Source organism: Bombina bombina, chromosome 5 (assembly GCF_027579735.1).
Source record: "Bombina bombina isolate aBomBom1 chromosome 5, aBomBom1.pri, whole genome shotgun sequence".
NCBI lineage: Eukaryota > Metazoa > Chordata > Amphibia > Anura > Bombinatoridae > Bombina > Bombina bombina.
Genome location: NC_069503.1, coordinates 838,836,404 through 838,852,254, shown reverse-complemented (window position 1 = coordinate 838,852,254; position 15,851 = coordinate 838,836,404). Strand labels below are relative to the sequence as shown.

At 42.9% G+C, this 15,851-nt stretch overlaps 1 protein-coding gene across 1 annotated transcript in view; it reads left to right on the top strand.

Annotated features, from left to right (window-relative positions):
* ROCK1 (Rho associated coiled-coil containing protein kinase 1) overlaps positions 1-15,851 on the top strand; it is a 1,092,122-nt gene that overhangs the window by 243,840 nt on the left and 832,431 nt on the right. The window contains exon 4 of the mRNA XM_053714968.1: positions 5,388-5,525. Coding sequence (XP_053570943.1) covers positions 5,388-5,525 — 138 coding nt within the window. The remainder of the gene's footprint in view (positions 1-5,387; positions 5,526-15,851) is intronic.

The following is a 15,851-nucleotide window of genomic DNA, read 5'->3' as shown; positions in this document are numbered from 1 at the left end:
CTAGCGTCTGGCGGACGTTCCAGATGTTCAATCTTTTTGTCAGGCCCTGGTCAGAATCAGGCCGGTGTTTAAACCTTTTGCTCCTCCTTGGAGCCTTAACCTTGTTCTTAAGGTTTTACATCAGGCTCCGTTTGAGACAATGCATTCCATATATATTTAGTTGTTATCTTGGAAGGTTTTGTTTCTTATTGGTATTTCTTCTGCTCGAAGAGTCTCAGAGCTCTCGACTCTGCAGTGTGATTTGCCCTTACCTTACCTTTCATGCCAATTATGCGGTCCTGCGTACTAGGTTGGGATTTCTCCCTAACGTGGTTTCGGATTAAAATATTAATCAGGAAATTGTTGTTCCTTCTCTCTGTCCTAATCCTACTTCTCATAAAGAACTTCTGTTGCACAACTTGGATGTTGTGCGTGCTCTAAAATTCTACCTTCAGACGAGTAAGGATTTTTGCCATTCTTGTTTGTTTCTCAGGAAAGTGTAAGGGTCAGAAAGCTACTTCTACTTCTCTTTCTTTCTGGTTGAGAAGTATTATTTGTTTTGCGTATGAGACTGCTGATCAGCAGCCTCCTGAGAGTATTACAGCTCATTCCACGAGGGCTGTTTTCCTCTTCTTGGGCTTTCAAAAATGCAGCTTCTGTGGAACAGATTTGCAAGGCTGCAATTTGGTCCTATCTGCATACTTTTTCCAAATTTGACAAATTTAGTACTTTTGCCTAGACTAAGGCTTCTTTTGGGAGAAAGGTTCTTCAAGTGGTGGTGCCTTCTGTTTAGGTCTGCCTGTCTTGTTTTTCCTCCCTAGTCATCCCGTGTCCTCTAGCTTGGGTATTGGTGCCCTCTAGTAATTGATGACGTTGTGGACTCTCCATATCTTAGGAAAGAAAACGAAATTTATGCTTACCTGATAAATTTCTTCAGGTAAGCATAAATTTAGTTTTTTTCTGGTTCCAGAAAAGGTCAGAAAGTCTCTGCCATTTCTTTGGCATCTTGGTTAAAACTTCTAATTCACAAAGCTTATTTGGAGGAGGGGCAGCTCCTCCTCAGAGAATAACAGTTTAATTCTACAAGATCAGTTGCTACATCTTGGGCTTAGAAGAATGAAGCTTCAGTTGATCAAATCTGCAAAAGCAGCCACTTGGTCTTCTTTGCATACCTTTATTAAATTTTACCATTTTGACGTTTTTGCTTCTTTGGAAGTAGCTTTTAGTAGAAAGGTTCTTCAGGCAGCTGTTTCAGTTTGATTTTAGTGCCTATTATTTAAGTTTTTGAATTTTTAAGAAAACCTAAATTCTTTTTTTGGATTTAATTTCTCAGCGGAAATATATATATATATATATATATATATTTTTTTTACCTCCCTTTATAGTTACTCGTGGACTTCCACATCTTGAGTATTATATCCCATCAGTAACTAGCTTGTGTACTCTTGCCACCTATATGAAAGAAAACATAATTTATGTAAGAACTTACCTGATAAATTAATTTCTTTCATGGTGGTGAGAGTCCACGAGACCCACCCATTTTTTGGGGGGGTTATAATTTTTTTGTATAAAGCACATTTATTTATCCTGCTCCTCTTTTTTATGCTTTTACTCCTTATACACCTCACTAACTTGGCTATACGTTAAACTGAGGTATAAATGAGGTGGGAGGTGTATTTATAGGCATTTGAAGTTTGGGAAACTTTGCCCCCTCCTGGTAGGAATTTATATCCCATCAGTAACTAACTTGTGGACTCTCGCCACTATGAAAGAGATGAATTTATCAGGTACGTTCTTACATAAATTATGTTTTCTTCCATCTCCTCCTTTTCTTTCCCTGACCATTTTATCTGTCACTATAGCCAAAAAGTCAGATACTCATCCTCAGTCCTAGCATACTCCTATGACACGCTACCTACGTAGATGTTTCCGCACTGCTGAATGACATCTCCAGATACTCGTCATCCCTCTGCTCATGACCTTCTTCTCTCCTCCTCTCTTGTTACCTCCTCGCATTCCCATCTACAAGACTTTCCCAGACTGGCCCCTATTTTGTGCAACTCTCTGCCTCGCTCTACACCTTAAAGACTCTTCTGTTTAGAGATGAATATATTATATAGTTACCCCCTTGATTCTCCTTAGCATGTAAGCCTACAAGCCTAGCTGCTTTGTAGATCACTTTCATAAGACATGATTTACAACAGTGAAACTCTTCCTCTATCCCTTTGTCTTTCATAACTATCACCTTGCATATTAGACCCATGTCTTTAGCGCTGCGGAACCTGTTGGCGCTCTACAAATAACTGATAATAAAAAAATTAAATAAAAAAAATGTTGATTGTCTCTAAGTTGTGTGTGGCCTAAGATATTAACTATATAAATCTCTTTGTTTCCGCCATGCAAAACTGGTGGTGATGAAGTGCTTTGTGTCTTGGGTTTCTGCGTGTAAAATCATACATGTGTAATGAATTCACCATTTTTTCTATTGCTATGGACTTTTAAAGGGATATAAAACCCCAAAATTAATGTTTTATGATTCAGATAGAGCATACAATTTTAAACAACTTTCCAATTTACTTCTATTATTACATATTTTGTTTTCTTGTTATCCTTTGTTGAAAAGCAGGAAGGTTCATAAGTGTGCATGTGTCTGCAGTACTATATGTTAGCTCAGCAGTTTTGCAACAATGATATTACTGTTGTTTACTGTTAGCCAGATCGCGGCAGAAAGAGGCCCAGGACAGTAGCGCCCTTCTGGCTGGTAAGGGGTTAAACACCTTGAGATGGTAAAATAAAAATAAAAATCATTATATATATATATATATATATATATATATATATATATATATATATATATATATATATATACACACACACACACACACACACTCTGTAATTCCATTATGAAATTGTGAGCTTTTTAGTTCCTGTTAGCAATGGCTAATGGTGTGTTATATTCCACACAGCCATTTGCTGCACACTCTAGTGACTTATTTATAACTGTCCCTAATTGGCCACAGCAGAGAAGGTAACCTAAGTTAAAACATGGTAGCTCCCATTGTTTTATCAATATTTAAACGGCTAATGAAACTTTAAAAAGTACATGTACGTTATTTTCAGACTAATCTTTTTTTTTTCTTTGAATATTTTTCTATCTAGCATTTATTTAGTGTTTAATGTCCCTTTAAGTGTTAAAAATTTTCTGCATATAGAATTAGTTCAAATCATATTACCTGGTTACTGTCCAGAATCTTTCGATAATAACCTTAGATATTACCTGGGTAATATCCAGAATCTCTTGTCTATATTCAGGGCCTGTTTGGGCCGCCGGGATACCAGTAAAAATTCTGGTGGGCCAGCAGGGGCAGCTGCAGTGTGGAGAGCAGCAAAGTACGGTTGTGGGAGCACAGCGGCAGCAGGAAAAAAAAAAACAGGCCGGCAGGCTCAGCCACTCATTCAGGCATGCAGGGGCTGAACTACAGGAGTTGCAAAGGGAGCGGTGGTAACCGGGCCCTGCAGGTACTTTACTCGGGTAGGGCCCCAGCAGGTGCGACCTGGAGTTCCACCACTGTGCAGGCAGGTTTTGCCAATCAAGGTGGGATGGACTATAGTTAAAGGGACAGTAAACTTAAAAAAAAATCTTTCAGAATTTAAGTAGGGCATGTAATTTTAAACAACTTTCCAATTTACTTTTATTACCAATTTTGCTTTGTTCTCTTGGTATTCTTAGTTGAAAGCTAAATCTAGGAGCTTCATGGGCTAATTTCTTAGACCTTGAAGACGGCCTCTAATCTTAAAGCATTTTGACAGTTTTTCACCACTAGAGGGAGTTAGTTCATATGTTTCATATAGATAACATTGAGCTCAGGCACGTGAAGCTCCTAAGAGCAAGCACTGATTGGCTAAAATGCAAGTCTGTCAAAAGAACTGAAATTAGGGGGCAGTTTGCAGAGGCATAGATACAAGGTAATCACAGAGGTAAAAAGTATATTATTATAACTGTGTTGATTATGCAAAATTGGGGAATGGGTAATAAAGGGATTATCTACCTTTTTAAACAACAAAAATTCTGGTCTTTACTGTACCTTTAATCGGGAACCAAGCAAAACTGGTAGCATAGCTTAAAAAGTTCAACTTTTATTAAAGAAAATTAAGAGACCTGCTAAACGTGGAATGGCAGGATTCAAAGTAAAATCACTGAGCGTGAGCCAGCCATCAGCGTAGTTGGTTTCAATCTCTCCCAACACCTTCAGGTGACGGACTTTACCATCATTTGTGGCCGCAGGGCTGCATTATTCTTGTTTGGTTTTAGTCAGTACATAGCGTCAGACCTAGGCACTGACTTCCCACCCTGCTTTCATGTAGTGATGCAAAGTGAAAACACTGTTGCTCTAGTCTCACTGTGCTGTGTGCTTTAGTCTGGTTATGTTTCACTAATATGAGACCCCCCAGCACACACACGGTGGTTGCGTCTGGTCCGGAGAACTGGGGGTGGAAGAGAAGGCACAGGCAGCTGTCACTTGGGGTAGGGGGAGTGTCATGAAGTCCGTAATGCAGCCGTGCACACACCGTAATGAGTTCTGGTAAGGACAGTGGTTCAGCAAAACAATTAAGTTGTTTGTATGAATAAGAAAAGTATTATAGAATCTGACTTTAGATATGAAGGATTCATCTAGTATGAGGTTTGGAGTGAGCCTAACAGTTATATTAATAAAAACTTATACTGACATTTTAAGGGGGGGGGGGGGCTGGTCTTCTAACATTTCCAGGGCTGGTCTGGTTTCCCAGTCCGGCCTGTCTATATTTTAACCTTTATTATGCATTCTTGAAGGGTCATGGGGATGCAGTCATCTAGGAGCTATGCTGGAGCACCATTTGTTGCGGTGATGCCGTGCATAGATGATTGTTTCCGTTATTGCAAGGAAGGAAACTAATGTTAATGCCGAAGCATCACCGCAAGCATTTTTGAAAGTGAATGGTGCTACAGGTCGCCGCCTGGTTGGCTGCACCATCACAGCAGATTACAAGATACAATTATTATTATAATTTACTTGTGGAGTGTCAGCAGATTCCACACCGCTCTGCAGGTATGAGCAAGGTTGGCGACACATCCAGGATTGGTAATAAAAATTAAATATAAACAAGCAATTCTGGTTATAACTAAGAGTAATTACACTGTATATGCTGTGAACGATTTTTATAGGTATAAAAAAATGTACTGTCTCTTTAACCATAATGTAAAATAAATAGCGTCCATGTGATTGTTGGATGTTAATATAAAATTGTCTTTTTTTTTCATTTGATTTGGAAATGCATTGCAAACTGTGTTTTCTCTCTTTTTGAAATATTGCATTGGTTTTGTTTGCAAAATTCTGGGTGATCTAAATACATATTTTTCTCTTTTTAAGGTAAGGCATAAATCAACTATGAAAGTGTATGCAATGAAGCTTTTGAGTAAGCTAGAAATGATAAAGCGATCTGACTCTGCATTTTTCTGGGAAGAAAGGGATATAATGGCATTTGCAAACAGTCCATGGGTTGTACAGGTAATTTTAAATTGCGTATTTTTTTAATGCAACATTGAAAATTTTCCCTAGTCCTGGAAGAGTAAGAAGACCGCTTTCTTTCTGTATTTAAAGGGATATGAAACCGACATTTTTTCTTTCATGATTCAGATAGAGCCTGCAATTTTAAGCAACTTTTTAATTTACACCTATTATCAAATTTTCTTCATTATCTTGGTATCTTTATTTGAAAAAGCAGGACTGTAAGCTTAGGAGTCAGTCCATTTTTGGTTCAGCACCCTGGGTAGTGCTTGTTGATTGGTGACTAAAAGAAAATATCACCTGGACATCTATATATAAGAAAGAAAGATATATTTTACCTCAAAAGTTCTTCAGCTCACAATAGTAGGTGCTCTGTAAACAGTTATATTTCAGCTACTCTAAGCTGCATGTTGGGAAAAAAAAGTAAAAATCAACCAATTGGCTTCATCATTGCTGATTTAACACTTTACTGTAATGTCATGACATTTCACCGAGATCTTGTAAGATTTTATAGTAAACTTCCTTAAACTGAGGATGCAAATAACATACTGTTCCTGCACATGCCAGATGCGTGCTCTATTGCAAGTCCTAGGACTAGCATGCTGATTAGCTGCTTAAAGTCCATTTACAATGGGATGTGGCTACTAAGGAAAGTAGGTAAAATATCTTCCTTTTTTATATAGAGATGCTCAGGTGATATTTTCTAGTCTGCTTTTTACAGGTATGCTGCATCACTTTCAAGTGCTTCAACATTTGGATGTTATTTACCTTTAACATTTAAATGGAATGCTACATATACTCACACTATTTGGCAAAAAGTATGTGGACACCCCTGCTAATTAATGAGTTCAGGTATTTCAGCCACGCTTATGGTAAATAAGTGCACTAAATTCAACACATAACAGTGAAATCTTAATACACAAACATTGGCAGTACAATGGGTTGTACTGAGGAGTGTGGCACTGTCATAGGATGCCACCTTTGCACAAGTTACTTTGTGAAATTACTGCACTTCAAGATCTGGCCCTGTCAACTATAAGTACTATTATTGTGAAGTGGAAGTGTCTAGGAGCAACAAAAGCTCAGCCACTCTAAGTGCTAGACCACACAAGCTCACCCTTCACTATCTGGTTGTTTAGTGAAATAATAATGCTACCTACTGGAATACATAGTGCCTACTGTACATTTTGGTGGAGTTGGGATAATGGTCTGTGATTGTTTCCATCTAAAGGGGAGGAGAGTCCACTGCTTCATTCATCACTTGTGGGAAATAAGAACCTGGCGACCAGGAGGAAGCAAAGACACCCCAGCCAAAGGTTTAAATACCTTCCCCACTTCCCTCACCCCCCAGTCATTCTTTGCCCTTCGTCACAGGAGGTTGGCAGAGAAGTGTCAGAAGATTCGGAGTAGTCTCTTATGGAGGGTAGTACTCTTCGCAATGGGACTGGAGTTTTAAGTAGTCCTGTCAGCCTCTCAGTGAGAGCATGGGTGAAAGTTTAGAGTCTGGAGATGCAGGGGGAGTTCTTCTCCGAAACCATCCCGACTCATATTAACAGCTCCTTAAAGGGACATTAAACCCAACATTTTTCTTTCATGAGTCAGACAGAGAATACAATTTTAAACAACATCTCAATTTACTTCTATTATCTAATTTGCTTCATTCTTTAGATATCTTTTGTTAAAGAAATAGTAATGCACATCGGTGAGCCAATCACATGAGGCAAATACCTGCAGCCACCAATCAGAAGCTACTGAGCATATCTAGATATGCTTTTCAGGAAAGAATATCAAGAGAATGCAGCAAATTAGATTATATAAGTAAATTAGAAAGTTGTTTAAAATGGTATTCTCTTTCTAAATCATGAGAGGAAAAAATTTGGGTTTAATGTCCCTTTAAGCAATCAGTGTTGGCGAGTTTTGCTGCCTGCTTTTATTCTCTCAAGTCCATGTCAGGAGCGACGCTACTTACCTGTCACACTTGAAGGGCCGTGTTCCTGTTCCACGGCGTTGATTCTGGTAAGATCTTTTCATTAGATATATATGTGATAACGCAAGAAGACAGGGTCACAGTATGACTCCTTTTATCTGTATAGAATCTAGGGTAATACCCTCGGAATGGGGTTATGGAATAGGGGGGATTTTAATATACATCATGTTTATTGTGTTTTTTCTGCACTTGTGTGAGATGAGGCTCTGTCAGTGTGGAACAGTTAGAGAGAGATTGAGGCGGGATTTTTTTGGCGCGTCGCTCGCTCAGTGCAGGGGCGGTCCTGCATGGCACTCCATGTGACCGGGTGTGGCCTCAGTAACTTCCTCTTTCTCGACCTGTGTTCGGAGGAGACGAAAGCTGTTTCTTGTAGTCCGGGTCATAGGTGGTGGTGAGTGCCCTGGCCATTGGGATATAAAGGTGCCATTTAATCAATAATCAAGTCCGTAATAAAGGCGCAAGCTATGGAGGACTCTGATATGTTGGAGGATACTCCTTCTTTATCTAAACGTATTAACTGTGTATACTGTGAGGAGGTTCCGGTGGAACCGCCGTTACAGCTCTGTTCCACATGATATAACAATATTACTACTTCCAAAAAGGATAAAGTATTTAGTACGACAAAGCTGCCCACCTCTGAGGGTTCTCCGTCCCGCGAGGTGCGTTCCCTACATGCATCTCGGATTACACAAGCAGTTCCCCAGGGCACTACTAACCCTCCCGCGGGAGGGGCCCTTTGGCCTCCAGACTTCGCCGATCAGTTGCAGACGGCGGTTTCTGCGGCCATAAATGAGATGCTTTGTCCTACTAAGCGTCTTAGACTCCGCTGGATATCTGGGACAGATTATCCGCTGAGGACAATTCTGACTTATCGGGGGATGTTACTTCTGGGTCGGAATCGGCTACTTCTAGGCCTCCGTCCATGGAGGAACCAGATTTCAAATTTAAGATGGCGTATTTGCATTTCCTGCTGAAGGAAGTACTTGCTACACTGGAGGTTCCGGAACTGAAACTTCCGGAGGAACCTTCAATCCCTAAACTAGATAGGGTTTATGAGGACAGGGTAGTGCCCCAGGCCTTCCCGGGTTCCTATCAAAATGGCGAACATTATTAAGAATGAATGGGAGAAACTGGGTTTGCCTTTTTCTCCCTCGTCTTCTTTTAAGAAGCTTTTCGCTGTTCCGGACGCACAGCTAGAACTGTGGGGAACCGTCCCTAAGGTAGATGGCGCTATCTCCACCCTTGCTAAGAGAACGACCATTCTGCTTGAGGATAGCTCCTGTTTTAAGAAACCCATGGATAATAAGATGAAGTCCATATTGCGGAAGATGTTCGTTTTCCAACCTGCGGCGGCAGTCGCTGCGGTGGCTGGTGCGGCTACCTACTGGTGTGACGCACTATCAGCAATGATCGAGGTGGAGACCCCCCTCGATGAGATTCTGGATCAAATCAAAGCCTTAAGGGTAGCGCATTCATTCATTTGTGATGCTAACATGCAGATTATTCACCTGAATACTAAGACGTCAGGGTTTTCTGCTTTAGCACGCAGGGCTCTGTGGCTAAAATCGTGGTCTGTGGACATGACTTCTAAGTCTCGCTTGCTTTCCCTACCATTCAAGGGGAAGGTTTTGTTTGGCCTGAGCCTGGATTCTATCATATCTATAGTCACGGGTGACACGGGTGCCTTCTTACCTCAGGATAGGAAAGCCAAACCTAAGGGATCTACTTTTCGTCCCTTTTGTGCAGTCAAGTCTCAGCGCCAGCAGCCTTCTGCAAAATCTGAGCAATCCAAGGGATCTTGGAAGCCAGCAAACTCTTGGAACAAGTCCAAGCAGAACAAGAAGCCCGCTGAGTCAAAGTTGGCATGACTGGGCGGCTCCCGACCCGTCCTTGGACCAGGTAGGGGATAGACTATCTTTTTGCGGGGGCCTGGAGGGGAGACGTTACAGACCCTTGGGTCCTGGAGGTCCTTGCCCAGGGGTACAGGATAGGTTTCAAATCATATCTGCCCAGAGGCAGGTTCCTCCTGTCAAACATCTCTTCAAGACCAGAAAAGAGAGATGCCTTCCTGGGATGTGTGAGGGATCTCTCATCTCTCGGGGTAATCATCCCAGTTCCTCCGACAGAAAGAGGTCTGGGGTATTATTCAAACCTTTGCGTGGTCCCAAAGAAGGAGGGCACATTTTGTCCAATTCTGGACCTAAAGGCCCTAAACAATTTTTTGCCAGCCCCATCGTTCAAGAATGAGAAGATCAGGTCAATTTTGCCCCTGGTTCAAGAGGGTCAATTCATGGCAACTATAGACCTGAAGGATGCTTATATTCATGTTCCAATCCACAAGGATCACTTAAAATGTCTAAGGTTCGCCTTCCTGGACCAGTACTTCCAGTTTGTGGTCCTTCCGTTTGGTCTGGCGACGGCCCCAAGAGTCTTTACAAAGTTTCTGGGAGCTTTTCTCGCAGTAGTGAGAGCAAGAGGGATTGCAGTGGCTCCGTATCTGGACAATATCCTGGTCCAGGCTCCATCCTACAGTCTGGCGGAGGTGGTGGAGTTGCAGGGTGGATTTTCTGGGTACAATACTAGATTCTTCTGCAATGAAGATATTTGTGACAGACCAGAGACGTTGCAAGCTTGCGTCCAACTGTCTAGACCTGCAGACATCCTCCAGGGCATCTGTGGCCAAGTGTATGGAGGTAATCGGGCTCATGTTATGCAGCAATGATGTCATCCCCTTCGCCAGGTTCCATCTCAGACCTCTTCAGCTGTGCATGTTGAGACAATGGAACGGCGATCATTCAGATTTGTCCCAACAGATATCTCTGGATAGACCGGTGAGGGAGTCCCCATCTTAGTGGACCCAACCGGGCCAGTTGTCTCAGGGAACTTCCTTCCTGAGACCATCCTGGGAGATTGTAACCACGGATGCGAGTATCTGAATGGGGAGCAGTTTGTGGTGCCAGAAAGGCACAAGGCAGATGGACTGGAGAGGATTCGAGTCTACCTATAAATATTTTAGAACTTCGAGCGATATTCAACGCTCTGAAGGCTTAACCTCCTCTGGGGTCGTCCCAATTCATCAGATTTCAATCGGACAACATCACCTCGGTTGCTTACATAAACAACCAGGGGGGGACGAGAAGCTCCCTAGCAATGAGGGAAGTATCTCGGATTCTGGATTGGGCAGAGACTAACAATTGTTCGCTCTCAGTGATCCACATTCCGGGTGTGGACAACTGGGAAGCGGATTTTCTAAGCAAACAGACGTTTCATTTATTATTATTATCGGTTATTTGTAGAGCGCCAACAGATTCCGCAGTTTCATCCAGGGGAACGGTCTCTTCAGCAAGAAAGAAGGCAGCACGGCTCCAGTAAAACCTCTAGGATCAGTCGTGAACTCTGTCCACAGGAGAAGCGCTGTAAAGTGATTAAATACTCCTGAAATGTCAGCTGAGGTGATGAGGTGCACGCCACAAGACAGAACGAGTCAATCCAACGGATGCAAGGAAGAATAGAAGAGGCAGCACACTTGGTTTCTCAAAAAACTGAACTTTTATTCCAATGGAGAAATCATGAGACAAACACACCAACAAGAAGGAGCACACACGCCCCCTTTTGCTCCTTCGTGTTTGTGTGTTTGTCTCATGATTTCTCCATTTGAATAGAAGTTCTGTTTTTTGAGAAACCAAGTGTGCTGCCTCTTCTATTCTTCCTTGCATCGAATGGTCTCTTCACCCCGAGATGTTTGCGGAGATCTGCAGCAGATGGGGGACGCAGGAAATAGATCTCATGGCGTCCAGATTCAATTGCAAGCTACCCAGATACGGGTCGCGATCCAGGGATACCCATGCGGAACTGATAGACACCTTGGCGGTACCCTGGGACTTCAACCTAATCTACATATATCCACTGTTGCCTCTTCTACCTCGAGTGGTGGCCTGCATCAAGCAGGAGCAAGCTTCGGCTATTCTGATTGCTCCGCCATGGCCCCAGAGGACGTAGTTTGCGGATCTAGTGGCGATGTCGTCATATCCACCATGGAATTTACCTTGTTGCAAGGTCCTTTTCTACATCAAAATCTCGATTCTCTGAGGCTGACTGCGTGGAGATTGATGGCCTAGTCTTAGCCAAATAGGTTGTTCGGAAAAAAATGATTGACACTCTTGTCCAGGCCAAGAAGCTGGTCACTAGACGCATCTACCACAAGGTGTGGAGGACCTACTTGTCCTGGTGTGAGGAACGAGGATACCCATGGCACAAGGTCAAGATATCTAGGATTTTGGTCTTTCTCCAGGATGGTCTGGATAAAGGGTCTTTCTGCCAATTCCCTAAGGGGACAGATCTTGGCTTTATCGGTACTGTTGCATAAGAAGTTTGCGGAGCTTCCTGACATTTAGTCCTTTGTTCAGGCTCAGGTTAGGATTAGACTGGTCTTAAGGAATCCGGCTCCTCCCTGGAGCTTAAACTTGGTGCTTAAGGTTTTGCAGAGGGCTCCGTTTGAGCCTATGCATGCCCTGATCATTAAGATTCTCTCATGGAAGGTCCTGTTATTGGCTATTGCATCGGCACACAGTGTGTCTGAGTTGGTGGCCTTACAATTTGCTAACCGGTTTGGGATTTCTTCCCAAGGTAGTGTTGTCGTAACATTTGCCAGGAAATAGTGGTTCCTTCCTTGTGTCCTAACTCTTCCTCTTCAAAGGAGAGGTTACTTCATAATCTGGATGTGGTTAGAGCCTTGAAGTTTTATCTTCAAGCCACGAAGGAGTTCAGACAGACATCGTCTTTATTCATTGTGTACTCTGGAAGGCGCAGGGGGCAGAGGGCCTCTGCAACTTCTCTATCCTTTTGGTCGAGGAGTATGATCCGTCTAGCTTATGAGACAGCGGGACACAAGCCTCCTCAGAGGATTATGGCTCACTCTACTAGAGCTGTCGCTTCTTCTTGGGCCTTTAAGAATGAGGCTTCTATGGAGCAGATTTTTAAGGCAGCCAATTGGTCATCCTTGCATACTTTTGCAAAATGTTATACATTTGATGTTTTTGCATCAGCGGAAGCAGCTTTTGGGAGCGAGGTTCTGCAGGCTGTGGTGCCCTGAGTATAGGGTCCACCTCCTTTACCCTCCGATTTTCTTCATTCAGTGTCCTCTAGAGCTTGAGTATTCCCACAAGTGATGAATGAAGCAGTGGACTCTCCTCCCCTTTAGATGGAAAACATAAATTATTCTTACCTGATAATTTTATTTCCATCGTGGGGAGGAGAGTCCACTGCACCCGCCCGTTCTCCAGTGGGCGGACCTAAATTTATTTTTGTTCTTCTGGCACCATTTATACCCTGATATTTCTCCTACTGTTCCTTGTTCCCTCGGCAGAATGACTGAGGGATGAGGGAAGTGGGGGAGGTATTTAAGCCTTTGGCTGAGGTGTTTTTGACTCCTCCTGGTGGCCAGGTTCTTATTTCCTACAAGTGATGAATGAAGCAGTGGACTTTCCTCCCCACGATGGAAATGAAATTATCAGGTAAGCATAATGTATGTTTTTTCATGGTTTGTATTTGGAGAGAGAGTAAATAAATATGTACTGTTACAATTATTTTTACATGAAAAAGATATTGCTGTTTACTTTAGGTAAAAGAAGTGCAACTATGCTTTAAGGGAAGGGGCTTTGACAATTACATTGTTGTTACAGTACACATCATATAAAATGGTTGAGGTTGCATAAGGAGAAAAGCTGCTTATCTAATAACCATCTATATACAAAATATACTGTATAAAGGCCAATACGCATATACTGAAATGATGGTATACATTTAATACACTGTAGCTGGTATGAGTGGTTATGAACATACTAAGTGGGGAACGAAATTACAGTAGTATTCCTTCTGGGACTGAATGCTCACTGGATGGTAGACTGTTCTTCCTCACTGCTTTCCTGGTACATGATTAAATATAATTTTTTTAAAATGCCCACTTTTACATACAACAAATTGGCTAGAAAATTACTTATCTCTCTTTATGGTGTGGAAGGATTGGCAAACTCTTTAAGGGACATGAAACACAGTTTGTTTCTTTAAAGCACCTCTCAATGCAGTATATTTACATAATTAACAAGTAAATAATCAAGACAATGCAATTTTTTTCTGACAAATTTATTTTTTCTTCCATTTTCCGGCCCCCTTTATCATGTGACGGACATCACCCAATCACAGACTAGTATACATATGCCCGTAAGCTTGTGCACATGCTCAGTAGGAACTTGTTCCCCAGAAAGTGTAAATATACAAAGATTGTGCAAAATTTGATGATGGAAGTAAATTGGAAAGTGTCTTAAAACTGCATGCTCTATCTGAATCATTAACGTTTATTTTGACTTGAGTGTCCCTTTAATGATTCAGATAGAGAATCCAATTAAACAAAAAAAAAAGTTTACTTCTGTTTTCAAATGTACTAAGTTTGCGTTGTATTCTTTGTAAAGATCCCAAGATAGGTAGTTTGTACCTGTCGGGACTACTGAATGGCAGCAAACACTGCTGCCATCAAGTGCTCTAGCAAATGTAAACTTTGTTAAAAATCCTTGAGAAACTGGTGCCATATAGAGCCTCAGAAAGTGCACGCTCCTAAACCAACGTACCTGCTTTTCATTAAAACATACAAAGAGGGGGGGCGGAGCTTGGCCGCTTTGAGAGATGGTCGTGTAGAGGAATAGCTCCTAGGCCCACATCTTTTTTCCCTCATAAAATTAGCCTTCACTGTTACCCAAACGTACTCAGGGAGGAGGATTAAGACCCCAGGCACAAAACGAACTGACCGGTGCCCCCGCACAGACCACGCAGCAGGTCCTGACAAACATCAGAACGGGCCATTGGGCGGGAGAAAGAGCCGCAACTTTTTTTTTTTTTTTTTTACCCAAAGGGCCGGAAGTATTGCAGAGGCCCGTAACTTACCCACGCCGCCAACAGATCCACAGCCGAAGAACTCTCTGCAAAATCCGAGAGTAAGCAGGCGGCACAGCAGACTGCCTCCCAGAGCGGCCTCGTGCACGGAACGAACAGAGGCCTTAGCGCCCGGTAAGTGATCACGCTCACTCACAGCTGGTGCAGGTCACACAACTGCTGCACATAACCGCTCACCGGCGGACACATACAAGGGGCCAGTCTTCATCCAGCACACCCAACAGGCCCACATACCGTGCCCACAGCCACAATAAAGACTCATAGGGCCAGAAGCATATAAACAGCCCACAAGCATAAGGACTGCTGCAGCCTAGGCCCTAAGCCCAGCACTTGGCAAGTACACTATAAGAGCAACACCTGCAGGGCAACGCAGCGCAGACAAAAAGACCTACATACTAAGCCAACCCGCAGCATAGGCCACAACCTGCCTTGTACACTGAGCCAGATAGCAGAAGACTTGGGCATAAGTACTGGGGACCCTCTTAGACCTAACACTCACAATGCCAGCACGCAAGCCACTTAAACCAGATGGGCTGTCAAGCTCCAAAATGCTACAAAGCTACCTGAGGCAGCCTGAATCTACTTCACCACCTCAGGCAGATATGCCCTGCAACAACACCTTGAAAGATCCTGATCAGACCCCCCTTCTGCCACCCCAGTCTATATCCTACCTTACAAGGGATGATCTGAAATCACTCTGCACAAAAGAGGATGTCAAGGAGACAGTCACAGAAGTTAAGAGCTGGTACGGTGAATTAAAGAGGGACATCTCAAGAGTGACACAGAGAGTCACAACATTAGAAGAAAGCCATGACGCTGCATTTAATGACATACAGCATATTTCACCGTATAACCTACGAACAGGATGAGACCATCCACCACCTCTTGGAAAGGGTGGAAGACCTAGATAACAGGGGCAGGAGGAACAACTTGCGGATACGGGGCATCCCTGAAAGTTTTCAGCCAGGCGCCCTGGAGGGCTGCCTACATAACCTCTTCCGAACCTTAAAAGGAGATGAGAGCGCACCAGAGATTCAAATAGAAAGAGCCCATAGAGCCTTACGTGCAAAACCACCCCCAAAGGCGGCACCAAGAGATGTTATCCTTAAAATTCTACATTTCAAAGACGAGGAGGAAATCCTAAGGCTGTCAAGGCAGAAAAAGGACTTTACACATGCTGGCAACAGAATCCAGATCTTTGCAGACCTGAGTCCCACCACCCTGCAGAAGAGACGGGACCTATCCTACATCACATCAACTTTGCGAGAGCTCAATATCCCCTACAGGTGGGGATTTCCGGTTAGCATCATCGCTACAAGGGGGGACACAACTGCTGTCTTCAAGCATAAGGATGATCTCCCACGATTCTGTGAAGCCCTGCGGATCACTATAAA